A 26,207-nucleotide genomic window follows, 5' to 3' on the forward strand; every position below is an offset into this window, starting at 1 on the left:
AACTACTGACTGAGGATTTGAGGGGCAGAGACTGAAGCTTGGGAGGTCCACTGACTGAGTCAGTCATCTTGAGTTCTACTATTCCGTAGACTCTCTTCCCCACTGCCAGCACAAGGCGATTTCTCCAACATGCACACACAAAGCAGGTACAAGCTCGCACCATGACGATAACAAGCCTACGTCTTATCTCACACCCCACTTACTCGCTATCTCAAAGTTTAAAACACCAACGCGCGACGCGTAAAGAGCAATTGACCCCATCACGTCATGACCAGCGCAACGATTAGCGAAATGAGACCATGGAGCCCGTTCTGTGGATCCCTCGACACAAGAAGGTATCCACAATTTCTGGGATCCGAGTCGGAAAGCTTGAAATCAGTGAAACATAGATAGGGGGAAAATTTCCGCCTTCTGGCGTAAGCTTCATCCACGATACCTAGCTCTTTTCTTCCGTTTCCACCTCCGATTCCGCAAGATAACATCAGACGTAACCGCCGCCGCCGCCGCCATGTCTTCCACCGCCTTTGTTCAGCGCCCTGCTCCTGCCTTCAAGGCCACCACCGTCTTCCCCGGCGGCGAGTTCAAGGACATCCAGCTGTCCGACTACCTGGGACAATGGTATGTGGATTCACGCTCAAGTAGCCGTGCCCCAAAGGGCGGGCCAAAGATCAAATAAAAAATAAAAATAAAAAAAATTGAGACAACCTAATCATACTAAACTCGTCTATTCTCCTCCGCCAGGGTCGTCCTCCTCTTCTACCCCCTCGACTTCACCTTTGTCTGCCCGACCGAGATCATCCAGTACAACGACGCGCTGCCCCGCTTCCGCGCCATCAACACCACCGTCCTGGGCGTCTCGACCGACTCCCACTTCTCCCACCTCGCCTGGACCGAGAAGCCCCGCAAGCAGGGCGGCCTCGGCGCCGACCTCGCGCTGCCCCTCGTCGCCGACAAGTCCCACAAGATCTCGCGCGACTACGGCGTCCTGATCGAGGACGAGGGCGTCGCGCTCCGCGGCCTCTTCATCATCGACCCCAAGGGCGTCCTCCGCCAAATCACCGTCAACGACCTGCCCGTCGGCCGCAACGTCGAGGAGACGATCCGCCTGGTGGAGGCCTTCCAGTTCACCGACGAGCACGGCGAGGTCTGCCCCGCCGGGTGGATGAACGGCAGCAAGGGTATGAAGGCCGATCCCAAGGGCAGCTTGGAGTACTTTGCTGCGCAGGGCGAGACCAACGGCCACACCAACGGAAACGGCCAGAAGAGAGCGCGGGTTGACTAGGACTCTTTCTTTTCTTCTGCATGGAGGAAAAAGAGTGGCGGAGCAAGGGGATGGGGTACGAGTGTGTATAGACTATAGATGTAGATACTAGAATTGTAGAACACTAGAACTGCCGTATGCCAGATGTACAGACTACTACTCTGGGTCAATCGAGCCGCAGCGGATGTATACCGCGCCAGACGGTGCAAGTTTCCTAATCGACATTCAAGCAAATCTGACGTGATGTGTCGGGGATGGGTATAAGCTACTTGCCAAGCAAGGTACGTGAGTTGAGTTAAAGGTCGGGTTGAGGAGAGGGCTGTGTTGGCATAGCCCCACTGGTGACATCCCAGACCCGCGTGTCCAAAGTAAGAAGCTACTAGGGCTATTCAAAATAAAAGTCTCATTGCCTTCTGTTAAAATCAAAAGAGTAGATGATGACGCTATGCTGTACAGGTATAATGAAAGTTGTGCATAACTCCAAGCAAAACAAGTAATCAAATGTTTAGGAAACAGAGTTGTGCGAACCACGAGGAGATCCCATCCAATGCAGAGAAACAAGAAAACACCCCCAAAAAAGTAATGCCGCATACTGTCAAACAATGTGCCCTCGTCGTGTATACTTTCAGCGCCCGCAATTACCAAAAATAAAAAAAATTACTCTAGTGTGCTTGACTTTCCCCATATCCCCTATACCTCCATTGCCTACTTACTACCGTAGAACGGCTTCAAAGTTTCAGCAATCTTTTTCTCAGTCGCCTTCTTGTGTCTCTTGCGAGACGATGAACTGCCTCCGCGCAGCGCCTCCCGCTGTTTTTGCTCCTTCTCTTGCTTCTTGACATATCTGGCCGTTTCTTTTTCTCCCGTTCGAGTGGATGGAGAGGCTGCCGTGATGTCGTCCTCGGCGTACGAATTCGCACCTCCGTGGAAGCTATGGGCGCGGTAAGTCAGTCTCGTAGGCCTGCGGAAGAGAACAAGAGACAGTGTTTTACTAAGGTACCTTCCGGCTTCTGCTGAGTTGTCTGCATACTGCTGGTAGCTTGGGCGTTGCTCGACATGTTGGCCTTGATGATACCCTTGCGTCGTAGCCTGGGTTGTGTTTGAGTAGGATGATATTGTAGAAGGATACCATTGCCCGTCGCTTGCTTTGTAGTACTGCTGGCCATCGACGTACTTGACGTGTTGGACGGGGGTCGACATGGTGGGAAAAGTGGACGGGGGAAAAGCGACTATCGAGTTTGTTGTTGAGAACTTTGTAGGAGCTGCGTGGCAAACGCCTTAAAGAGTTGTGCTGAAGCAACGATAGACGAAGGATGAGGTCGTGGTCGATGGACGATGCGTCACCTTAATTTATAGTCCAGCGAGCAACACCAAGCTTGCGTTGTGTCCATGGTAACCTTGGGCGTCCTCTTTACCCATCGCTAGAATTATCAGGACCCCTTGCGGGCATGGGTCATCGTACTTGAGCGATGACATCGAATCGGCAAAGCAAGGCCAAAGGCCCTTGTCAGGTATGGAGGAAAATGTCGTTTGAAGTTAGGGATTACCCTGCTCTCTTGCCGGTGTATAGTCGTCAAGCTTTCTTCGATCGAGTGTGGCCATGAAGGAGCGGTATCCACTAATAGGTAGTGATAGGTCAGTTTCTTTTGAAATGCAAATAAGGAGACGGTGTAGAGGCGTGGGATAGGGGGGCCTTACCGTCATCGTACGGGGGCGAGGGGGCATCAACAGCTTCATTTTTAGATGCACCGCCGAGGCAGACTGGCTGCGGCGCCTTTCAGAGCGACGATGACATGGCAACGCTTGTCAGTGCCCCCATCTCCGGAGCCGAATCGCTCTGCTATGGAAGGGTTTGTTCTCGTGCTTGCATCAGTGGAGAGGAAATGTCCATCACGGCGCCGACATTTGTGGATCTGCCAAGTTGCCTGGGCTGCAATGGCGCTGTAGGCAGCTCCTAACCATGGTGTACAGATGTCTGATTCCCCCCTCAGCGTGAATAGTGTGGCTTTGCTGATGCTCTTTCGTAGGTATTACAGGTTGGGAGAAGAATAACGGCGACGACTGGGGGTTCATTGCCGAAAAGATTCACCGAGTTCCCCTAGTCCGCGATACCCTCGGTCCCGAGATGCTGAGGAGGATGGGGAGTCGGCCTCCCCGAAAGGTGAATCAAGAAAGAGAATGTTGCAAACCTGGGGCCGTTGGGGTCTAATATTTTCAGAACAGTAAGGATTCGGTAAGCTTTGCAGCCAGTGACTCGGATGTTGTGTGTACAAAAACAGTCTATCTTGCGGCAGGCTGGGAAGGGATTTGGGCTGGCACCCTCCCGAGGATGTTTTCTTCCCTGCCAATGTCCGGATGGTTGACCCGTCTTTGGGCAGTCTTCCGACCTGAATGCTCGGAAATCTTGAAATCGACTTCTTGCCAACGACTGCGATTCTTTGCGCACATGCAGGGAACAGTCAACTTGGTCAACTACGGTATACTGATCGTTGGTGGTGTAAGGTAGGACTGGTACCCAGGAGGAGAGTCAGACTTGGCTATGGCGGCACAGGAAAGGGCACAGCAGGGCCCTCATAACTGACTGGCAACCACCTGAATTACTCTCAATGAAGATGCTCCTTTGTAGGGAGAGCCTCGTTAGGTCCATCTCAACATACTCCGGGATTCTTGAGCGACAATGAAGCTCTCGTAGTCAGTCACCCCCGCATTGTCAAGGTTTGTCTCTCAACGGCAGCTGCTCGCGTGGGAAGCCGCCAAACTAGCTGACATTCGCGCGCCACATTTTCTCAGCTACCTGCAAGATGTCGGAGATCCTTGCCTCTATAGGCGGGTTGATGATCTCGATTGAAGTAGGTCAATATGACATGACCATGAACAATGGAGTCGAGACAGTCTTTGGATTTCAGATATCAACTCGAAAGGCCCAGTGCCATGACATCGGTTTTTTCTCCAGACTTTTCAAATTGAACGAGCGAGGGGGGGAGAGGGTAGATTTTCTCCGGGGCCGGGATCTTTACGACCTCCCTTTTTCGCTACAATCCTATGCAAACCCACGTAGTTCCCGACAAAACGGGCCGCTATTTGTCAAGGGAGCAACGGGCCGACCGCCGCTACCTCTGTGGTGCCGAAATGAAATGTGGAATAGACGCAGGCAGAGCAGTTCCATCACATTTATCGATTAATTGGGGGCTGTCTCATTAGGGATTTTGATGCAACCCCCCCATCTGCAGTGATGGTGTCGTTGTGCTTCCAACAAGCGGGACTTCCATGCACTCCGTTCTCCAGCTTCTAGCTTCAAAATATGACAAAAAAAATGCCGTGCCTTCTTCCGGGTGCTGGGACTGCCCAATAGACATGACATTGAGCGCTTCGAGCCAGGTAGGTGGTCGAAACATGTATCTAATTCATCTTGACAGTTACACCACCGAGTACCTCATGAGACTGAGGCGTCTATCAGAGGATGGATCTCTAGCCACGCACCTTGATCCCGGCAAACAAGGTGGCTTCATCCACACCACTCTATTATAAGCCTCCCTTGAGAATGCGGAGTCACATTGCATTCCAGCCGTGCTTCCCCTCTCGATGGCTCCGTTCCGTATCCCCTCCCGTGCCTCCATGCGAGCAACTTGTAATGACGCCAAAAATCATGAACACTAAGATTGCAGCTGAAATATTGAGCTGAATGAAAGCAAGGTAGTGAAGCTCTGCATTGCAAGTCAGTTTACCAAAATTCGAGCTCGCTCGTGCAGTGTGTGCTCTTGCCGGAGTATCTTACCTGCCTGAGCTATCTCAGCCTGATTTGATGCGCCTGGCAGCATCATTGCCCTTTTTTGTTCCCTCGCCCTTTTTTGCCCTCCGGTGACATCCCTTATCTTTCAGCGGTTTGGCAGATTGCGAAAGTGAATCCAAGCCGGGGATGGCGCTCAACGCGCTTGCAGCAGCACATCTCCCTGCCTTCTTGGCCTGCTTCCCAGAGGTGCCTCGATCTGCAAGCCTCTCATGCGAGCCCTGCACGCCATCGACAAAGTCTGTGAGGAAACATGTAGGGCGCCACATCTCCGTACACCCATGCTTGCCATGGCCTGTATCATCCACCATGGTACGGATATCCATTGATGATCTAGAAGGGGTGTTAGACAAGCGTATTCTCAAAGAAAAGGGAGGTGTTACCCACGCTGCGGATCCAGCTTGCGCCCCGGTACAACTACCGGCGCTGAGTGGGTGGCCTTGTGAGGCCGGCATGGAATGACGAGTGCTCACCATCTTCGCCGCCAAAAAGCTCGCGATGGTGGGTGAGCAAGACTTCTTGGGGTCCAAAAGAAGCGACCTGCGATAAAAATGGGTGTGGAGGGGTTTTGTAGAGCCAAGCTGCTTGCTGCAGCTTGTAACCACTCGCTCTACTCGAGGAAATCCGAGCCTACCTTCCCGCGACTGGAGAGTGCCCATGTCTTCCCGATGGCGGAGGGGCAGGGGACGCACACCCACCATCTTGTGACTGGAAATTGCTTTGTGTCGAGAGGGTCAGAGGTCTTTTCTTGACCACGTCAGTGATCAGTGCCCAAGTCCTGCTAGAAGGTGACCTGGCAAGAAAGTAGCTGGACTACTGAAGGGAGTCACCAAGGGCAGTCTTCAGACAAGAACGAGTACGCCAGAGGCCGTCGAATAGGAAGTCACTGCTCACCGTATCTGTAAACTACCGCTTCCATGCTACTGGCTCAAAAGCCAGGCATCATCGAGCTAGTGTCAAGTTGAGCAGGCGGCGTTGTGTAAATAGAATACGAGAAGGTTGCCTTGTCTCGGAATCCCGAAAGGTAAACTTGTTTGACGGGGCGGAGGTAGAAGTACACCCTGTCAAGCACTGCGCCTGATGACAGACACAGAGAGAGCGCTCACCGCTCCCGTGTGGTGTTGCCATCTCATCCCGTCGCCCCTCTGGGTTGTAGACAACAAGTCACCACAAGAGCCTGGAGGTGCGGTCGGTCGTAGCTCCGAGTCGCCCGCAAGCTAGACAGCCCCATTATTCTTCTTCATACCAGACCACTTCGAGGGACTGAGGGGTGGGAATGCTGCGTGCCTCGACGCATGATTCCAGCGCATCACTGAGACCTGTCTGGGCCAACCCGAAATGAACTCCCCGACTTGGACCACGTTCAGGGCTGACTTTGTCGCGCTTCTCGCGGCACCAAGCATGGTTGCCTTGCTCTGTCGAGGTTTCCCGGGGTGTATCTGGTTTGGCCTTGGCATTGATGAGGTGCGTGACTGAAATGAGGCGAACTGTTTCCTTCCCTGACTGGCCATAGGGCAAAGAGAGGATAACTTTGGGGCGCTCGCTGGTAGATAGTAGGTCCGTCAAGAGGGGTGTTTTTACGCCTGGATTTGCAACGACCGATAACACCCTACGGTCGTCAAGTACCTAGTTACGGTACAGTCCTCATGCGCTAGCTTTGGCGGGAGAGCAAGCGAGGGAAACGTTATTGCACTTTCTGACCCGAGATGACCAATCATACAATAATAAACTGGCTTTCATCATGGGGAGCAAGCAAGAGGACAAGGCTATGAGCACGAGGAACGAGATACCCGGGCCTACGATATCCATTAAAGCATGATTAAATATCCGTAGAACCTTTTCCAAAGGATTTCATACACCTCAAGATCGCTCTAACTAGATTATTCATGGCATTCCTATAAGGTGCACAGTTGAGATTGGTTTCAGGAGATATAATGCCTCTCACACTTGTTTCCGGATCAAATGCTGGAGTCCACCCATGTGCCACCCTAAACAGTCGGTCATGACTGCGAGCTTACTACGTGACAACCAAAGTGCCAAATTGTCTTTGGCGTCTATGGCTTATGAATCGTCCAGTGGAACCAGTAACAAAATGTTTGATCGAAGACATCTTCTAGTGGCCGCCACATTCCAGCCTTGCTGATAAAGTAAGGGGTGATTTTGATGACATCGCAAGGGCGTCACGGCGTGTAGCACTTCCAAGGTTGTAGCGAGTGCCGTGGGTGCATTGCCTGGGAGGGAAGCCGCCGCCAATGAGGTTTTCAACGGCGAGCGAGAGGCTACCGAGAGCCGGGGTCGTGCTTTCGATGGCCCAGTAGAAGACGATGTAGTTGATAGCCAGACCGTACAACGGGTCAAGTGGAATGACGACACCCTTGTGAGCGACGCGCTTGTAATGCTCAGTATACGCCGAGAGCGCATTCTTGATTGCACGCTTCTTGACGTCGCATATCTCGAGATGGACAATCTTGTCGGCGTCCAGTTGGGCGACTTCTGTGGGGCTGTTCCGGGCTGTTCCGGGCTACGCCGGCGTGTGTGGGTCCCGGCTGCGCCCGGACGATCCTGCCACCTTCTTGCCGTGGCCTAATTCAACTACTAATTAGGTACTTAGACTCTACTCTAGAACCCAGAACGAATGTTCTTTAGAACGAGCTAGACCTGCTTGGGAACTAAAGTATACAGTTCATTAGGTATCTGGACCGGCGACTTTTGAATATTCTACATGCTTAGCCACTGAACTGCGGGTACCTCCTGCCGATGTGCAGAGGCCACCGCCGTCGCCGTCGCCGTTGCCGTTAACGTCGCCGACGCTCGCTAGCCGACGTTCTAAACATGGCCTGGGCTCCACCGAATGGCAGCCAAGACATGAACTCCAGCTGCCCACGATGATGAAGCAGATGATAGTTCGGAAACGAGCCCTTTCGGAACTTCTTTTCTATACCTACACAGGCCGACCCTCGCAACCCCCACTCATCGGCAAGACCGTGAATAGCGACGGAGTGAGTACCTTACGGTCAATTTGACCAGTGAAGGCCTTGGATTTGATTCCCTAGTCTCAAGCTTGACTGGAGGCTTGATTGAAGAACCTTCGGATTTATTTAAAGATAGCAGTTCATTTGATCATCCGGACTCGGGACAACCCTGTTCAGCCTAATATTCCTTATCTACCGCCAATTCACTCGGTACTGGTGGAAAAGATTGCCAGATAGGATTTGATCCTAATGTATTCGGCAGTTTCATAGTGGTAAATTCAAGCAGCGCCGCTAAGAAGTGATCCAGGAACATGATTGATAGAGAGGAAGGTGGACTGGTTTTTGAAATGGTTGTGCTCTACTCTGCAGGTAGGAAAGCTTCATAGGAATTGTATTCGTAATGAAGGAACGAGTAAAAATCGAGTGCGGATAATGTACCTGAAAAGGACAGGATCGCTGCAGACCAATTTCCCATGGAACCTTTGTAGTCACGAAGTACTCCTGCTACAGAGTTCTGATTTGACGCACCGACAAGGGCTAGAAAGTGGGCTCGTGCTTTGGCCAGGCCTCTAGAGTGAGTCATTATTGATCCTTAAACATCGAAATCCATTTCGTCTTCGTTCTTGCTTGACAACAGCTGTCAATCATGTGAAGCTGTGTCTTGCCATCGAATGTTGACAACCGTAGGTTGCGTACGGACAGAAAGCATTGAGACCCTTTCTATCCAGCCTCGCACTTTGGCCGACGTTGGAGTGATTGGCAGACCCCTGTGTAAGGTTCTCTAGATCACATGATTCATGCGTCCAGTGGCCCTCGAGGGGCCCCCGGAGACTTTGCTCTGGTTCTCCAGGGGTCGGATCTGGAGTCCCGTGTCCTCCATGTCACCCGGAGCTAGACGAGGCATTACCGCGAGGTTCGTGTCACTCTTTCTTACGTACCGTTCCCTGTTTTAGACCTGCACAATGCAATGAATGCAGTGTGAACAAGGACTTGTTCACGGCTGTGTAGACAGGAGAAGGACTTTGGCAGCAAGGGCTCTCTCTCGAGAAGGTAAAAAAAAAAGCCCACTAATACCTGGGCGGGAAGGGCAAGGATGGCGATGCAGACGAAGTCGAAGCCCGGGCAATGATTGGGTTCCCACCTCTGTGTCCTGCCTCATGAAAAACTCCGAGGTGGCTTCTGCGCCAATGAAGTAGGTAAGGTAAGAAGCGTCCTGCAGATTGCGAGAAAAGCAAAGATCTTTGGTTGGGACGAGTCGAACTACCAGGGCGGAGAAGACGTAGTAGTATGGACTCCGCCTCACTTTCGACTAGAAATCCAATCAATCAACGTTTGACCTCATGGATCCTCAAAACCTCGCTAAGGCAAGGAGCCCTATTGGACACTCCCATGCGCTTGGCTGGCAGTCGCTTAGAATCTGTCAGCTTCATTTGTTTTGACCCGATATCGTTAGGAGCTGTGCGAAAAGCTAATGGGTCGTATCACTCAGGGGTTTGATGGAAAAAGAAAAACATACTGAAGCTACTCACGCTTTCCAAAAACATACTACTCACAGAACTGCATTTTGGAAATGTTTAGTATTACCGACATCGGAAAAGAGTCACATTGCTCTTCTAGCGAAACCGAATGGAATGGACTGGATTGTGACGACAGAATCGGAAGCGATCTCTAAGCAGTACTTCTAGAACCCGCCCAACAGGGAAAACCACTGATCAAGGAAATGCGTTGCAAGATAATACGAATCAAACTGGGTACGTTCTTGTCTCACATCTGTCCAAAATTACCCACCCGTATCTGTTCGGCGCCAATTCCACTTTCATCCATATCGTCCTCTTTGCGAGGGCAAAAGTCGCTGCTCTTCTGGTCATCTTTGCGTGACTTGGACGATTGGCCGCCGCGTCTCTTGTCTGGAGGGACTGTGGACCAATTAGCAAGTACTGGGGGGAAAATAGTCAACCAGAACATCACTACCTGCTGGATCGATGCACCTCTGTCGATTCCGATCGCGACGATTTAGGTGGAAAATCTTGTGATTTACAATCTACGCCCCTCGCGACCGCTCCGCTCAACGTGTGAATTGCGGGGATAATCGGAGCGCTGTTCATTGTCCCAGCTCCCCATTCCCGCAAGTGTGGGTGTCAAGGGGTGTGTCGGCGTGTTTGCCGCGCTGGGCGTCGTTGCTGCAGAGCTGGCGGCATACAGATGGTCGTAAGAACTTGCGGCGGACGAGGGACCTGCACTGCCCGAGAAAGAGGTCGAAAGGCTGTCTGGGTGAGTGCGGTACGGCAAAGATGACGAGAACGTCTGCGTCAAGGCTGGCTGTGCCCCGTATGGTAAGTTGCCAGCATAGTTGGGGTTTGGCTGCTGCGGATAGGGTCGAGGCGCCGTGCTGTGTGCCGGGGCGCTGCTCGAATATTCAATTGCCGTGTGGCCCGGGGAATGATGAGCCGGCTGCAAATATCCAACAGCGCTTTGTGTGTAAGACGGAGGGACGCCTTGCACGGAATGCTCACGAGTGGGAGCCAGACTCAGTGGATTTGGGTGGTTGATGGGGAATGCGGCATATGGCTGTGAGGATACCGTCTGGACCGGCGCTCGGCTGGGAGGGGACGGTGCCGTTGATCGGTGTCGGGGGTGAACGTGGTCTTCGGACCGCCGCCTGGACGATTGCCTGCTGGATTGTGAATCCATGTCGGGTATTTCCAATGTGTCGATGAGTACGGCTTCTGGATATCTCAGAAGGAAATGACAAAGCTTCATGTTCCGGAGGCCGGGCCCTTGTCAACGTCTTAAAGTAAGTTATCTGGCTCATGAATGAACTCAGACTCACTTTGATGGCCATCTCATACTACTGACAAAACGACGACAGGATACTTACCGGGGTGGAGAACATTGGGCGCCAGTCCATCTTGACGCTGCCTCGTCGGGCTCAAAGCTCGTGGGTTTTGGTGGCTTTCCCTGACCTATCATTTACCAATGTGCCTCAAGAAGGCCTTTGGTGTAAACCTTTGTCAGCCCGCATGACATGCAATGGAAGACTTGATTCAGTTTGCTGCCTAGACATCATACATCGGACTGGAAGCTATCCGCCTTGTTTCGACCGCTCAGGGTTATCAAAGGTACGTCACTTACTCGAGTCTGCCACCCGCGGCTTTGGGTAAGGTACTTGGACGTCGCCTTGATACTTGGAGTTCGGAGAGATATGCGGGTGGTGCATCTCCGGACCCCTTGCATTGTGTACTTTCAAGAGTGTAGGCCAAGAGTAGAGGAGCTTGGTCGCGTCGGAACTATCAGTCACCCGCCCGCCCTTGCCTCCTCCCGCGCGAGGCCGTTCGCCTGTCGATTCGTTATCGCAGCTTTGGGTAGGAGAGTTCACTTCATCAAGGCGAAAATGCGAGAGGGCTGATTTCCGTTAAAAGTCTTCGACTGGGCAAGAATTTGTGGTAAACGCCTCACGAAATCGCACTTCTAATTCGTCTTACGCGTCAGGACTGGCACTCACCAAGCAGGGGAAAGAGTCTTTCTGTGCATCTACCCGTTCGCCAACTGCGGAAGTGTGAGGAGATTTCCTTCGTGCAAGGAGAATCAGACCAACAGCCCTGCATAGTCATCGCTGTGAATTTGGCAACAGGTTTCGTAGTGTGGCGCCATGATATGGGTGTTCTTCGACTATTGGTCCTGATCACTCAGATGATATTTCGACTGGAGCACCCGGGATGTAGCAACCTGGACAAACAATCTGAGGCGACAACAAATCGCATTTGCTATCAAGCTGCCGACAGGCGTATTTCAAATCCTACCCTAGATCCAAGGCTTCCGTTGCTTTATCATCAGTCATCGATTTCCCTAGATTGTGCGACGCCCAATATTTGTTTAGCATCGAAGATCAGGGGGTATCTCAGCAGGCGACTGTGGCTTGCAGAAAACTGTCATCACAGCGCCATCTGCATGGCCCCCAAGAGCCCCCAAAGCTGAAGGCTTGGATTCTACAAGGGGTTTCTCAGGCGGCCGACGCTCAAGCAGCAGCCTTGCAGATTATCACATCTTTTCGATTGTGGCCGACGAATTTTTTGTCTGATTTCATCTCGCGGCACAAGCGCTTGTTGGTATTACTTCTTTTTGCTTGGGAGGGCTGTTCAGTACCAAAGAGTACCTATGAATATGATTCACACATGCATGGGACTTTGTTGTCCACACGCTGGGCTTGCTGATCGACAACACAGCTACGCCGTGGCCTAGAAAATGCCGACCGAGCAATCCCTTCTCATGTTTCTTGCATGCATCATTGACGGTCCGGCGCCGACAGAGGACTGATCCTAGTCAAAAGAAATCGCCAGGTGCATGTCCAGCCGGTTGGCAGCCAAGTCGGCGACTCCGACAAAGTCTGGAACAGAATGTGCTGGCAGTTGTTGCCCTAGGCGGGCGGGCGGCACAGCATGTATCATTGCCGCCGTCAAGAACACCCGTGGGCATCAAAAGGCCCTTACTTTTAGAAAAGGCTGATATCAAGACAACGGAAGGAATGGCATAGCAGCCCCAAGAAATGGACGACGTGGCACCTTAGCAATGGCCACGCTATCAAACGTTGCCAATGGTCATGTGGAATTCACCCCCATGGTAGCCTTACGGGAAAATGTCATTTTTCCCAGCAAGGAAAGCCAAATGGATGGTTCTCAATCTCCATTGAGATTCAGTGGCGTACCACGTACCCCTTGCATACTTAATTCTTAGCACTATCCGACCCAAGCGAAGGAGCACAGTTTGGCCGGCAGAAGAGGATTGACAAGGCCGTCGAAGTCGTGTTTGCAACTGCGCTACTCATGTCAAACCGAATCGCCAAAGGCCAACCAGTGCGCCAAGGCTCCCGGTAGACTACGGGGCGAATCCAACGATGATTGCATCTGTGAATTGATACTATACTACAAAAGATGCAGATGAAGCCTACGATCTGAGCCTCTCTAGCTAAAATTACGCGGCACACTCTACGGCCCTGTCCCTTTTTAGCCGGACAAGCCGAGTATTGTTTTGTTCCTAATCCACTTGAGCCTCCAATGCAAGTTGAACAGTGCGTTCAACGATTGAGTAAATGCTTTCCTACAAAGCTACCTATTCCAAAAGTATCACAAAGCGAGGTATCGAGCGGAAGGCATGTATAATAGTAAGTGGCTTGATTAAGCTAAGTGGAGCCCTTATACGGAGTCGTGGATTTATATGCCGTACGGAGAGAGCCTACGGAGCGGTCGTTCCGTGGTAAGCGGTGTCCGGCGGCAGTATACTGGGCGGCGCCACATGTGGCGCTGCAACCAAAAGCAATAGAACCCTCTCCAATCCCAGCCCCCTAGTTTCGGGCCAGAAGAGTTGGGACGAAGGTTGTAATTAAGAAGGCGTATAGAACAGATTAGATGACGATATTTTCCACTGGAAGTTTCTTCTAGCGGTCGACCCAGTGTCTTTATCGCTAGCAATGGTGTTGCCATGAAAGCAGAGATGTGGGTACTGCAAAACAGGCAAGTACCGCCATACTATCCTACACTAACTCTCGGTTGCAGACTAGACTTTCCGGGACTATCAACATCAAGGAGGAAATAGATAAGTACTTCAATACTGCTTGAAGGCTACAAAGCAGATATCTGCAAGGCAACGGCAAACTAAGGGGATATAATGTTCCCATGATCTGTAACAGAACCGAGAAAAGAAGACGCTTTAGCCCGAAAAGGTTATCATAATAGCCTCACTGCAGCATAGGTAAGTAAGATGGAAATAAACAATTTAGAGTGATTTTGGAGTGTTTAATCATTGCCAAAAGAACACGGTTGAGAATCAACGAATCATGCACAGAACCTTGGAAGGTTGAGTGACCCGTTGAACTAGTTGATTCTACTGAATATGAATTGATCGTTTGCATTAAAGACTTGTGAGAAGGCTCATAGAAACACCACACAGAAGAGGCTGTGCCTATTTACATCCCGCATTGATAACCCTACACTTGACAAGCACCTAGGCAGTATACAGCACCCTTAGGAGGCGGGCAGCGCGCTCCATTCGGCACAACATTAGTCGCACCACCAGAGATGCCTGGTCCGTCAAAGTAGCATGTTCCAACACCGTCCCCGCATGTTCCACCCACGGGCGGACAGCAGAATCCGTAGGCATTAACGTCAAAGTTATAGCAGGCGATGGGGTTGATGGCGGGGGCTGTTGGAGTAGCACTAGGCGTTACCTTGATGGTCGTTATCTCGACGGTTGGGTCGGGTTTGGGTACAGCAGGTGGGTGAGTAACGACCACGAGTGGTGAGGTCGTAGAGTTGCTGTTGCCACGTGCTGCTGCAGCAATTTCATCGTACACTGCTTGAGGGAATCCGTCTCTGTCGAATGGTCCTCCTCCTCCTCTGGGCACTGACAGCGGTGGTCTGGAAGAACAACGGGTAATCGGCACCGAAGAATTGTGCGACCGCGTTGGAGGCGAGGTGGGAGGAGATGAAGGCCCCGAAGGCTTTGGAGGATCCGAATCTGCAGGTTTCGAGGGATGACCGCCCTTTCCACCGCCACCGTCACCGCCACCACCAGGAGGCACAATCGGAACAACTGGCGCAGTAACATCTTCGGGTCCTCCGAGCCAAATGTTACCTGTGTCTCCTTTCTTGATGGTACATGACCTTCCATGTGGTTCACCATGCTGGGGATCTGCCATGATCTCCAGTGCAAAGAAAGCCATGTTTTGGGCGTTTCTGATCTTATCGGCACTTTTGAGTTTCGCACAGCTATCAAGCCGTTAATAAAAGCCTTCATAATGTAGGAAGAGGACGTAGGGATCAAGCCTTACCACTCAGGCTGATAGCAGCCGCCGGTTCGATTGTGGTTCGGGACATCAACGCATCGTCTAGCATCACCCACGATGGCTGGCAGGTGTTGCAATCCGTGCAGTAAGGTGAAGCCAGCAGAGAGGCTGAACCGTCTCTTGTCCCTCCAAGTCTGCAACATGTATTCCAGTGACTTATACTCGAAGAATCTGTCACACAGGATAATGGCGTTACCCGAGAGTCCTTTGGCTCCGTCCTGGTGGGTCGCAACAGCCACAGTGCCGGCGCAAGTCTGGCTGTCTGCGGCACCGCACATGTACGTCAGCCCGGTAGGACTGAGGTTATCCATTGTCAGATTGTCGACGCGGTTGTATGACCCTGGGCGTTTGAAAAGATGCCGCACGGGATCGTAGTTGTATTTCTTTATCGACTTTTTCGTGGCGGCCCTGGCGTTTTCCTCTGCAGTTGGCCGTTAGATCAACGTTCTCGCTATGAGATAAGAAGACGAGACGTACTACCAAACCAGAAGATGTAGGCATCAGAAGACTCGGAACCCCTTATGGCAAGCGCAGTCGAAGCCTTCGACGCCAATGTCTGTGCATCTGCCACCGCTCCCTTCAGAGCGGCGATCTTTTCCTCGCTGCAGCCCCAACTACTCCCGGCACGTTGGTCAATGACGTAGAAGCCATCTAAAGCCCGTTTGCTAGCCATGTGCATTGTTTCCTCAATCGATCGTTTATCATGATCGGAAAGGCCATGACTCAAAACGCCTTGACCTGAGGCCAGAAGGAGTGAACCTAAAATAGTTAAACGAGTGAGTGACTGTAACATAATGATAAAACGAATGTGGATTTGGAGCAAGTGCTGAGTCCAAACAAGCTGGCTTAGACTTACCCAACTGTGCGCCGCAGGTATTTGTATCTTTTCCTTCCGGTTCGTCGTCATCGCCGTTCGTCAGATCTCTCGGAGGAGCCGCAGTGCTAGACCAGGACGATTTGATCTACTGTGGCGCTTCAGCTTCTAGTAGTAGATGAATGGAAATTGAGATTGCACATGGTTTGGAAGGCATCAGTAAAAGTCATCCTGTATTGGCAAGGAGAACCTGGGTTATAAGAAAGTCACATCAGCTAACTTAATCGGAGATCGCTCATGTCCGGAGGTGTGGCTTGCTGCTGAACACGGGGATTCGCGCGCGGGGTCCGTTGCCATTTCGTCTCAAAACTACAATGGAAAACCGGGGGGACGGCTGTCGCGGCTATTTTCCTGGTTGTCTCGGATCATCGCAGGTTGGGAGCATGATTCGTTTGAGGTTCTGAACTTGACTCATCCTGGCTTCATTGCCCCTGGTCCACGTGAAACTTTGCAAGGCAACCCTGATGGGAATCTACGCAGCCCTTAACATGTCCTATACAGAACCCTGATTGTCTAATAATAAATTTCAATTAGGTTTTTGGTGGCATTGTCTTGGCCTCCACTTCAGTGACCTGCCATCCCAAGATCAGAAGATGTGTCCTCTGGTATTTAAGGCTGACTCCACATCATGATGCTGTGGAGTCTTAGGAGAAGCAAAGCGGCATCAGGCTTTAATCATTGGTGTTTTGAACGTACCAGGGGCCGGAAACCTTGGGGTTCAGAGGCTTGAATCGATTTCGATTAGTTCGCTTTTGCTGTTCATTGGCATATAGGCGAAGGCAGTCTCGCGGGGTCAACCTGTCTAGTGGCCTGCAAAACCTTCTTCTCTTAGATCTGGTACATAGTGGGTCTTTGACAGCTCTCATCTCATGATAATTTCATTTCCACTCTAATCATCAAAAGCTTGTTTCTCGTGTGCGAGACCGACCTGTCGGATCCGGATGGGACCCGGGCCAGCCCCATAGGTCGGCGCCCTTTTTTGAACATCGCCCGCTCACTAGACGAACTGCATTAGGCATCGGCCAAGTCCTGGCTCCTGACAAAGTTCTCGAACGTGCTCTGTTAGCAAGAGCCTGATCAACGCCCAATGTCTGTGAAAACAAAGGTTTAGCAGAAATTTGATAAAACGGAACTTGAAGCAGATTTCATGCTTGACCTTCATAGCTACCAAGGACCAGCGCTTCATTCAAAGCAACCAACTCAATTTTGGCCCTGTAGTTGGTCGATTCGTCGATTAGGCCTCTCTTGAGAAAAGTTTAATTGGTTCAAGTTGTGACACGTATAAGAACGTGTTGAAGGCGCCCATTTTTGCTTTAAAAAATATATGCGCCGCTTCTTGACCATTTCTCCGCTTTTGAAAGGTTAGTTATCTAGCCAAATCAACTACCTCAAGTTTGGCATCAAAGTTGGTTGGTTGTTAGAGTTGCTTTGAGTGAAACGCTGCCAAGAATTTTGTTCTCTATAATGCACTTCTATATGCAAATCATAGATCAACTTCTAGCTTGCTACTTTAGTGTTTATTCTGACGTCTGGCATCTGGAAGTTAAGAGCTAAGTGACTTCAAGGTGCTTTGCGTGCTGTTGGTCATTAATCATGAGCACACTGTACAGCGCTCAAGGGTGTATTAAATCGGGAAAATCATCCTAACTGGAATAACTAGACAGTCCGGCACCAAGGTTCAAATTGCCCTCAACTTATCACACGCGACCACGACTTAGATCACGTGGCTAAGGTGCTTGTTTAATCAAAGCAGTGTAGTTTGAGAAACATGTGTTTTCTTGTCTGCTGCATTGCTTGTACTGTCCAGAAATCCGGGCTTGGGCAACCAAGCTTAGTTTTTTTTCTCGAAGGAGATATCGGAGACACCCTTGGTAGTAATAGCCTTGACTCTGCTACCGCTCATATCCTCTCTATCAAGAAGTTTCTCATATAAGGGGGCAAACTCGGCACAAGTGGTCACGCAGTGTCCAGCCCATGCCTTCTTGGTTTTCTTGTCGGCTTCAAACTGAACTCGATAGGCGAGGTAAACCTCGTTCAAGCGGATGTTTGTCTTTTCATTCTCCCGAGACGCGGCGATGGCCAAACTGAAAAGAGTACCCTGCGTCACCACAGTCGGTATTCCCAGCCCTGCAAACACCCGCTAATTGTCCGATGTCCCACTCGCCCATGGTCGGACGCCGTAAGAAAGCTCGTGCTTATTAAATAGAGCGAACAGACTTTGAAAAGCACGGCACAATGTAAGTCTCGAGTTATCGCGTTGGTCTGTTGAGTCTTCATGGCTCAAGAGGAACCTCTGGCTACTTGGCCATTTTCTAAAAGCTTTTTTAGTGTCAAGAAAGAAGCATATGAAGAAATTTGTCTTCAGATGTAGTGACGCTTGATTGGTAGAAGGTTACGATAAAACATGTACGTTGAGAGCTAGTTCACGAGTCTTCAAGCATAAAGATGATATAAACTAGATGGTATCACAATCTTTTCAATGAGAGAAATACTATATGGAGCTTCATGACTATCTGTTGAGGCTAAATACGATATATTTTTGCCTCCTTTGTAATTTTCCATCATTTCTCAACTGAATTCCGTCTTCATTTTGATGCTAGGCTCCAACGGTATATCACTGTTTGTACTCCTTGTTCCCGATACCTGTCGCCGACCGGAACAAATCATTATATTGGGAATTCGAAAGCGATACAACTAGAGTGCATGCTAGATGTAGCTATGCCTGGAGGGGCCGGAGCAGCTTGTTGGGGTAGTATCGTAATTTCGAGTAAAGGAATAGAGGGACATTGCCCTTGGCAAAGCCACACTTGCTTCATAGATGCCGAGGAAATGTACGAGATTCATTCAAAGGGCCGTAATGCCGATAGTGCTTCTTTGACACGAGTTAGACTAGCTGAATTCTGTTGTAACTCACGGCTCCATGAATGAGATGAACATAGAATTAAGATCAGATTCGAAACCCCCTAGAGAGATGGCACATACGATACCGAAGGCGGTCGCACACGTTGATTTTCATTAGCAAAGTTGGGTTTCCTATCCGCAGGTTACATCCCTCATTGGATTAAGGGAACGAGAGTTTCATAAACTCATGATTCGGTATCCTGGGTATGATTACCTTTTTCTAGAATGGTATCTCGATCTCCAGGTAACAGCGAGCGGCAGAAAAGAGGAAACCAAATTATACAGGCCTAAATATGCTGGACCGACCACGATTCGGAAGTTCTTGATAATATCTAAACAAGGAGCATTTGGCCTGAGGACCCTCTTCTCGTGGCTTAGCAAATGAAAAATTCCATCTTTTTTTTTTTTGCAGGCTCCTGCCCGGCATCAGAATCAGCTCACGCCATTGATGACAGGAGAGTGGGATATCCTTCTTGTGTGATTTCACGCAGGTAAGAGATTTATCATACCAATCTCGCTACTAAGTATCCATGGCCATCTTCTCTGCTCCCTCCCTCCGCAACGGCAGCATCCAGCAAGCCGTCAACGGCCAAAAGCAGCTGTGACCCTACCCACCCAATGTGAGCAGTGGAAATGTCCAGGGAACTCTCATCATCGTAGCGGTTCGTCCCGACTTGATTAGGTCCAAGAGGTGATTTCCTGATTTGTTAGGAATGAGGTATCGAGGTTTGCCATGTACAGCGTAATGGCCTCACGAATCATTGCCGCCATGTTGGGCATCGCGCGGGCGACTTGGCCGTGGACTGGTCTCCCAGTATAAACCTTCCTGTTGCCAATTGGTTTGTGGGTACGCCAGCCATGATACTGAGAACCAGCTTGCCTCTTGACTGGCTTATGTTGTGGCGGGTAAGAATCCCCTCTACGATGGCAGAGCTTATTAATTCTGGTATCGACTAATCAAGTTTGGACATTATGAGAGTTCCAAGTCGGAGAAATGAGCTGACCGTAGCTATTGATAGATATTAACAATGACGTGGACGTCGTCATGGTGTTAATGAGATTGCGAAGAGAAGACCCCAGACGTGAAAGGGTTTACAACAAAAGCCACAATCGGATTGTCGAATCAATCAACGTACTGAGTGACCGGCCACAAGTGATGATTTTTGAAGCATTGCGATCCCTTTCCTCTGAGGCAAACACTTGGGCTCTGCTCAGATCTCGGGTCGCTGGTTCATCGAGAGCTACTAGAAGATTTCCCGTCTGTAAATATTCAACTCTACGGATCCTGTCATGGAACATCAATGAGTGTAGACCTTTTGGTCAAGTTCATTATTACTCCACATCATTTGCTTGCAATGAGTATGTAAGTGGTACAACTGCCGACGACGCTCTAGCACCCCACCAACTAAGAACAGCATGGCTTCATCACATACACGAAGACGTGTAATCTTTCGCATTGGTCACATTGGGCAAGAACCAACTAGAGAGGCGCTAGAATGTCAGCTGAAAATTTACGTCTAAGCCGTGCTAACAAGAATGAACGCTGATTCAGCGGCATCGGCCACGACTTTTGTGCGTGCAAGTTTGTTTGGACAGTCGGCCTGAACATCATTTGCATAGTTTTTTGCCGTACAAAGTCGGCGCGAGCCATCTAGCATGCGGAGCCCGGGATGATGAAGACTGAGAGATGACAACAAAATTCTCAAAAGTGTGCCGAACAACCCGAAACATACGTTTACAGGATCCCAAGCACACGGGAGGGCCGCTCATTGAGTCGACTCCGTGGGCTAGAGCAGTCGACCTGTCTATTCGGTAGGGTATCATCGTTTGAATATGACGATGTCTTACTTCCGATTGGATGATGTGTATTCGGGAACCACGGACTGGCATCTTTGAAGTCGATCAGATTCGAGCATACAAGCAGCCTTTCCGATGTCCAATGATCCCAAACTGCTACACCTTGACCACCATGTCGTCCTGTGGTATCGAGGTTGAGCAAGCTATCGGTACCTCGAGCCGTAAACCAACAGTTTTCAGGCGAATTGCACCCAGGTAGTTGGAGTAGTCCACCACAGCACCAGGATGTGGTGCTCCGAAGGCCTTCCCCCACGAGTTTCACACATTTGAAAGACCCAAAAGCACAAGGTCATGCATCGAACTAATGGCAGATGCTGAGTCATTAACCTTCGGCCTGTGCTCCATACATATAATCAAATAGATTTGCCCTGCTTCTACTTTCGAATCACCTGAACCTGCAGAAACCCCGACAACACTTAGCTGGTCTAGGCTGTCGCGCTTAATGGTCAAGGCACTTCTTTCGGCACTTCCAATAATCCATCAGAAAACGCCTGGGTGAGGTGAATTGTCTGCCAATTGGACCATGGTGTGTTCAGCGCATCGAGCTGCTGTCGACAGCCTAGCGTCGGCTCCTAGGGAGGACTTGTTCGCTTGGCCGTTTTCATCCGCGCGCGTGGAGTGGCTAGACCAGACGAGATTGGTCCTCACCTGAAAACCTCACGCGGAGGTATCTCGGCAAAGTTCGAGGCGTTCCGCCAGGGCGCTTTTCGCGCGCGTGTTTCTTTGCAAGGTTGGTTCAGAGTGAAACGGCAGCTGAGGACTTTATTTGTTCAGGTATCACCATGTATAGCGTAGCCATAGCTCTATCAAAAGCTAGACTTTGGCCGCAAACGTGCTGCGTGGTTGCAGGTATCAGCCAATACCGCAATAATCGCAAAGACATGAATGAGTACTTTGCCGAGGAACAACAAAGCTCTTTGAAAGAATGTCTGGAGGTTGGGGGTGTGATATCCCCCGTCTTTCTTGATGCCGGCAATATGGTGCCGATTTGGATGTACGGGACTATTGTTAATTGGTCGACGTCGACTCCTTGAGAGCGGTGATGAGATGATTGGTCATCCCAATGTAATGCTGGGATGACGGCTTGACCCTAGCTCGAGTGACAGGCTTCATGAGAGCCTGTCTCGGGCTGTCTGCCACATGAGCTAAACTTCACCTTGCCGCATTTAGGCCTCTCCCCATCTTTCCCCGCATTCTCTCCCCTGTCGCGTGGGGATAGAGTTCAACCTAGTGGTTCGGCTCTTGATATCTGAGCAAAAGGCAGCTGCCGCGACGACATGCCGAATGTTTGAGGTTGGTCGACCCAGGATCATGGTAACACTAGCCGCGTACTTGTACAATCGATAGGTTGTAGTTGCATATTTCGTCGGTAATATTGCTGTGCAGGTCGACGCTGATGTCTTCATTTATTGCCCACGTCCTCGCCTGTGTCACGCCCGATTCCATTGCGCTCCTATGATCTTTGATCGAATCATTCTCCAAATACCAACCCGCGAGTAGACAATTCAACAACATGGCCAGAGATACGGAGAAGACGGCAAGTCCAACATATCTCGCGAATGACTTTTCGCTAACAAAGATCTTGTAGACCCGCGAGGAGATTGAAGAGGAGCTTCACATCGAGGTGGTGCCTGGCACCGAGGTCATGGCCGATGTCTTGAAGCATCATCTCATCAAGAGCGAGCACTCTACAGTGGTGCTCGTCCCTCAACCCTCGCAGGATCCGCACGACCCTTTGAATTGGAAGGCATCTTGGAAGTGGACCACCTTGGGCGCTATCTCGTTGATGACCTTTTCCCAAGGCTTTGCCCCATTGTCTCTTGCACCCATGTTTCCATACCTCATCCGAGACTATAACAGCAGCCTCGAGGATGTCATTCAGTTCACGGGCGTGACTATTCTGATACTTGGCTTCAGCAACTTCATCTGGTGAGACAATACGATGCGTTTCTTCTTCGCCATGGCTGACTCTTGCAAGGGCTCCGATCTCGTCCTCGTTTGGTCGACGCCCCGTCATGATTATTTCTCAGCTCATCTGTCTCGCATCCCATGTCCTTCGAGCAAAAGCGACCACATATGGCTCGTTCATGGGTGCTTGCGTGTAAGGTTTACTTTTCTAGACACAAATTTCCATGCTAACAGCACGTGCAGCCTCAATGGTATCGGCGCCGGCCCCACTGAGATTCTGCCACCGCAAGTTATTGCTGATATTTTCTTCCTGCACGACCGTGGCGGCTGGAACACACTATACTGGGTTGTTTACATGGGCTCTTTGATGGCAAGTTGATCGCAATCAGCAAGCGTTCCTGACTAACCTTGTTAGATTGCGCCAGTCGTTTCAGGACCGATGGCTGATCACGTTGGATGGCAGAACTTTTGGTGGCTCAACGTGGCCCTGACGGGTGCCTCCATCGTCTATGGATTCTTCGGCTTCCCCGAGACGAGGTGGATTCGTGCTCAGTCGACCCAAGACACCGTCACGATTGAAGTGGCAGAGGAGACCACGAACGAAGTTCAGCCAACGGAGATGGACCCGTACCTGGGCAGAGGAACACCCTCGAAGCAGCAGTGGTACCTGTTCCAGCGCAACGCCTCGCCTCTCAAGACCATCTGGTTCGACCTCTGGACGCCCTGGAGGCTTTTTGGATTTCCCATTGTGGTATTTGCGTCTGTTGTTGTGACCTGGAGCTGCAGCAACTTTCTCATCCTGAACCTCACCCAGTCTCAAGTCTTTGCTGCACCTCCTTACAACATGAGCTCACAGTCCATCGGTAAGCCCAACAAAAACCTTCATTCTCGGCTTGATGGATCCCCCCCAAACTGACTTTTGTAGGCTTTACCAACCTAGCTGTATTTGTCGGTGCGCTGATCGGACTCGTCACCGCCGGGCCCTTTAGTGACTGGGTATCTGCCCGCGCCACGGCTCGGAACAACGGCATCCGCGAGCCAGAGATGCGTCTTCCCGCCATGATTCCCTTTGTTCTCGTCATGGTGTTTGGCAACATCATCACGGCTGTTGGGTATCAGAATCACTGGGCCTGGCCGATCATCGTAGTCCTCGGCTATGCTAGCGCGGGCATCCAGGTGGCTGCTCTGCCCAGCATCGCCAGCACCTATGCCATTGACTGCTACAAACCCGTGACTGGCCCTCTCATGGTCGCCACCACGGTATATAAGAATGTCTGGGGTTACGGCATGGGCAAATTTATTACCCCTTGGACGGTCAAGGCTGGGTAAGTCGAGTGTGTCTCTCTGATGCGATGGCGTATACTGATGATGTGAACAGTTTCATTCCAGCATTCATGACCAACATGGCGTTGTCCGTCTTTTTCTGTGCTACCGGGATAATCTTTTACTTTTATGGCAAGACGTTCCGCAGGTGGACTAGGAATAGCAGCGTTCACAATCTGTAGAAGCCAAGGAAACTGTCGCTAGAAATGGTGGCGTGGCGCAGGCTCTGCAGACTTTAATGATCAATAAGCCACTCAATTTTGGCGGCTTGCTGAATTTTAACCTTAACGTAGGTATATCGAGTGGTGGCCTGTGTTGGCTTCTATACAATGGATGCGAATAGAAATCAAATACAGCCCTAACGGACGGGAACAAAGCAAACGAAACCGCGAAACGCTCTCGATTTGTTCTCGTATTGGCCTGCTTTAGATTTTGCCTTTGTGCAAATACAGCGAGAATCATTTACAAGAATTTGAACGCTACTAATGGTTGAGCTGGCGAGCTTTGCAAGGGAAGGTGCTACAACTGTTTCAAACGAGCAACTATTCGACGACTGGGCTTGAATAGCAAGTAATGAATCCGATAGGCTAGAGATCATGCCAATGTTTCTGATTGCTCGGAATCTGTGTCGTCATAGTCGCTGTCATCCTCTGCTTCCTCTTCTCCGTCCTCTTTATCCATGTTAGTGTCTTCTCCCGAATCAGGAGGTAGTTGGCTCATCAATCCAGCGAGAACTATGTTGAGACCGGTCTTTAGCTGCGGGTTTGGCGTCGAATCGATGCGCTGCTTCAACTCGGCAATTCTTGCTTGAAGCTCCGCCTTATTCTTTTGAGCCACATCAACTTCCTCGTCGGATTCATCCACCTCGGCTGCCTCTTCCCTCTGAATGCCCTTTCCGAAAGCCTCTTCAAAGGCGTCAGCCATCCCAGCGTCCTTGATTGCGAAGATAACTTCTTCGATTCCGCTCCACGTCTCTCTGTTCCCCTTTTTTTTACCCTTTCCGTCGTTCCTTGGCAGCAGCGCCTTCTTCCACGCCTTGGCCACTTCGGCAACTGGGTTTCCATATGCGCCACATCCCCACGCACCGAGCACGATCTTCTTAATGCCTCTGCGCTGGCATATCCGCAGCACAACCTTCATTTTTTCCAGAATGAGTTGTCTGTCCTTTTCCTGCACGTAGTAGCTGAACCCGGACTCCTCGTCTCGTTCAATTTCCGGATTCCGCAGCATAGCAGCGCTGATGCAGTCCACGAACCACCGGTCTTTCTTGTCCAACACGTCGTCCGAATCTTCATCTCGGAAAACCAATACATCTGGTGTGTAAACAGCGCCGAGCTCCGGCAGACGATAGTACTCGTCTTTGAGAGATGGTAGCAGCGTCGTCCGCATGCACAGCGACTCTTCCTGGCTGCCGGCCCCATTAACGAAGCCACCACCGGGCGTGAGAGGCGAAGCCATGTTGAGAATTGCAACCCGTGTCTCCTTGTTGCTTACATCGACCGGACGATCCGGGCCCGAGTTCTCAGTCACCAACGCGTGAGCGGCTGTGAGGGTGTCGGCTACTTGAAGTCTGATAAGGACCGGCGCACTGCTTTGTGGGGCATCAGCGCCTTCTGGCGTGGAGGAGAAAGACTCCTTGGCCGCTGGCTTCGGCTCGAGGATAAGCTCAGCGGAGTCGATTCCACGACGGGCTCGCGGGTGCGTGGGGAGTAGCGATGGAATGAGTTGATTGAGGGTGGCCTTGGCCTTTTTGGCTCGGGCGGCCTTGCGGAAGGCCGCCGGTGGTTGTCCAACAGATGGTTGCGTTCTGCCCATTATTTATACGATCAGGGAAATACCACCTGCGCAGATGAAATTATATCAATGGCGTGCTCTTGGTAAAGGATATCTCGAGCGCGTCTTGAAGTCCCGCCTTTTAACAGGAAATGGTTGCAGTGGGGCTAGAAGGCACCTTGATGGCCCAAGGGCAATTTGCTGCGTTTGTGTCAGACTAACAGGCGTCGTTTCACTCTACCAGACTTTTCCGTCTCGTAAGCCTCGAGCATTGATCTGTAGAGGAAGCGAGCAGGTTGACGATGACGAGAGACTTTACCCCGTCATGCCCGTGCCATGGTTTTCACTCTTAACGTCTGCTTCAGGTGGCGCCAGCTGGTGATGCTGTCATCCTGCACAGCCAACCACAGCTGATGAATGGCCAAGCCGTGACTTGCATGAGGTGTAAGGTGATGGATATTTCAATTTCAGCTGCGTTTATGAGCCGGGAAGACATTCATCTGCTTTCATGTCTTCTATAAGGCCATTTGATTAGCTGATAAACTTGCGCAGTCGGTGCGGACTTTACTCAACCCTCAATGTGCTCGCGGTAGCTTGCCACCGTATCACAGCGAAGCCACGGAGACCCACCCGAGAAACATTCGCGACAAGGACGTGACGCTCACTCAATCTCATCAACTTTCATTCAACCTCACTCATCTCATCGCTCAACC

General features: G+C 50.8%; 7 protein-coding genes across 7 annotated transcripts; 2 read left to right on the forward strand and 5 right to left on the reverse strand.

The window, feature by feature from the left end:
* Positions 1-508: 508 nt before the first annotated feature.
* CORC01_01580 (AhpC/TSA family protein) lies at positions 509-1,282 on the forward strand (the record flags this gene model as incomplete). The annotated part of the gene is made up of 2 exons (XM_022613234.1): positions 509-618; positions 742-1,282. The coding sequence occupies 2 exons, from the start codon at positions 509-511 to the stop codon at positions 1,280-1,282; spliced, it is 651 nt and encodes a 216-aa protein (XP_022480333.1).
* A 684-nt stretch (positions 1,283-1,966) lies between these two features.
* On the reverse strand, positions 1,967-2,461 carry CORC01_01581 (uncharacterized protein; the record flags this gene model as incomplete). Its single annotated transcript, XM_022613235.1, has 2 exons — positions 1,967-2,192; positions 2,262-2,461. 2 exons carry the CDS (start codon positions 2,459-2,461, stop codon positions 1,967-1,969), a joined length of 426 nt encoding a protein of 141 aa, XP_022480334.1.
* A 2,589-nt stretch (positions 2,462-5,050) lies between these two features.
* Positions 5,051-5,524, reverse strand: CORC01_01582 (uncharacterized protein; the record flags this gene model as incomplete). The annotated part of the gene is made up of 2 exons (XM_022613236.1): positions 5,051-5,381; positions 5,436-5,524. 2 exons carry the CDS (start codon positions 5,522-5,524, stop codon positions 5,051-5,053), a joined length of 420 nt encoding a protein of 139 aa, XP_022480335.1.
* A 1,637-nt stretch (positions 5,525-7,161) lies between these two features.
* CORC01_01583 (uncharacterized protein) lies at positions 7,162-10,711 on the reverse strand (the record flags this gene model as incomplete). The annotated part of the gene is made up of 3 exons (XM_022613237.1): positions 7,162-7,569; positions 9,809-9,936; positions 10,066-10,711. The coding sequence occupies 3 exons, from the start codon at positions 10,709-10,711 to the stop codon at positions 7,162-7,164; spliced, it is 1,182 nt and encodes a 393-aa protein (XP_022480336.1).
* A 3,289-nt stretch (positions 10,712-14,000) lies between these two features.
* On the reverse strand, positions 14,001-15,537 carry CORC01_01584 (uncharacterized protein; the record flags this gene model as incomplete). Its single annotated transcript, XM_022613238.1, has 3 exons — positions 14,001-14,781; positions 14,844-15,279; positions 15,336-15,537. 3 exons carry the CDS (start codon positions 15,535-15,537, stop codon positions 14,001-14,003), a joined length of 1,419 nt encoding a protein of 472 aa, XP_022480337.1.
* A 6,237-nt stretch (positions 15,538-21,774) lies between these two features.
* Positions 21,775-23,903, forward strand: CORC01_01585 (uncharacterized protein; the record flags this gene model as incomplete). The annotated part of the gene is made up of 7 exons (XM_022613239.1): positions 21,775-21,783; positions 22,079-22,419; positions 22,469-22,591; positions 22,642-22,687; positions 22,814-23,261; positions 23,324-23,723; positions 23,777-23,903. The coding sequence occupies 7 exons, from the start codon at positions 21,775-21,777 to the stop codon at positions 23,901-23,903; spliced, it is 1,494 nt and encodes a 497-aa protein (XP_022480338.1).
* Positions 23,904-24,315: 412 nt separating this feature from the next.
* Positions 24,316-25,536, reverse strand: CORC01_01586 (uncharacterized protein; the record flags this gene model as incomplete). Its single annotated transcript, XM_022613240.1, has 1 exon — positions 24,316-25,536. One exon carries the CDS (start codon positions 25,534-25,536, stop codon positions 24,316-24,318), a length of 1,221 nt encoding a protein of 406 aa, XP_022480339.1.
* Between the last annotated feature and the right edge of the window lie 671 nt (positions 25,537-26,207).

This window comes from Colletotrichum orchidophilum (genome assembly GCF_001831195.1).
Source record: "Colletotrichum orchidophilum strain IMI 309357 chromosome Unknown Scaffold_8.1, whole genome shotgun sequence".
Taxonomy (NCBI): domain Eukaryota; kingdom Fungi; phylum Ascomycota; class Sordariomycetes; order Glomerellales; family Glomerellaceae; genus Colletotrichum; species Colletotrichum orchidophilum.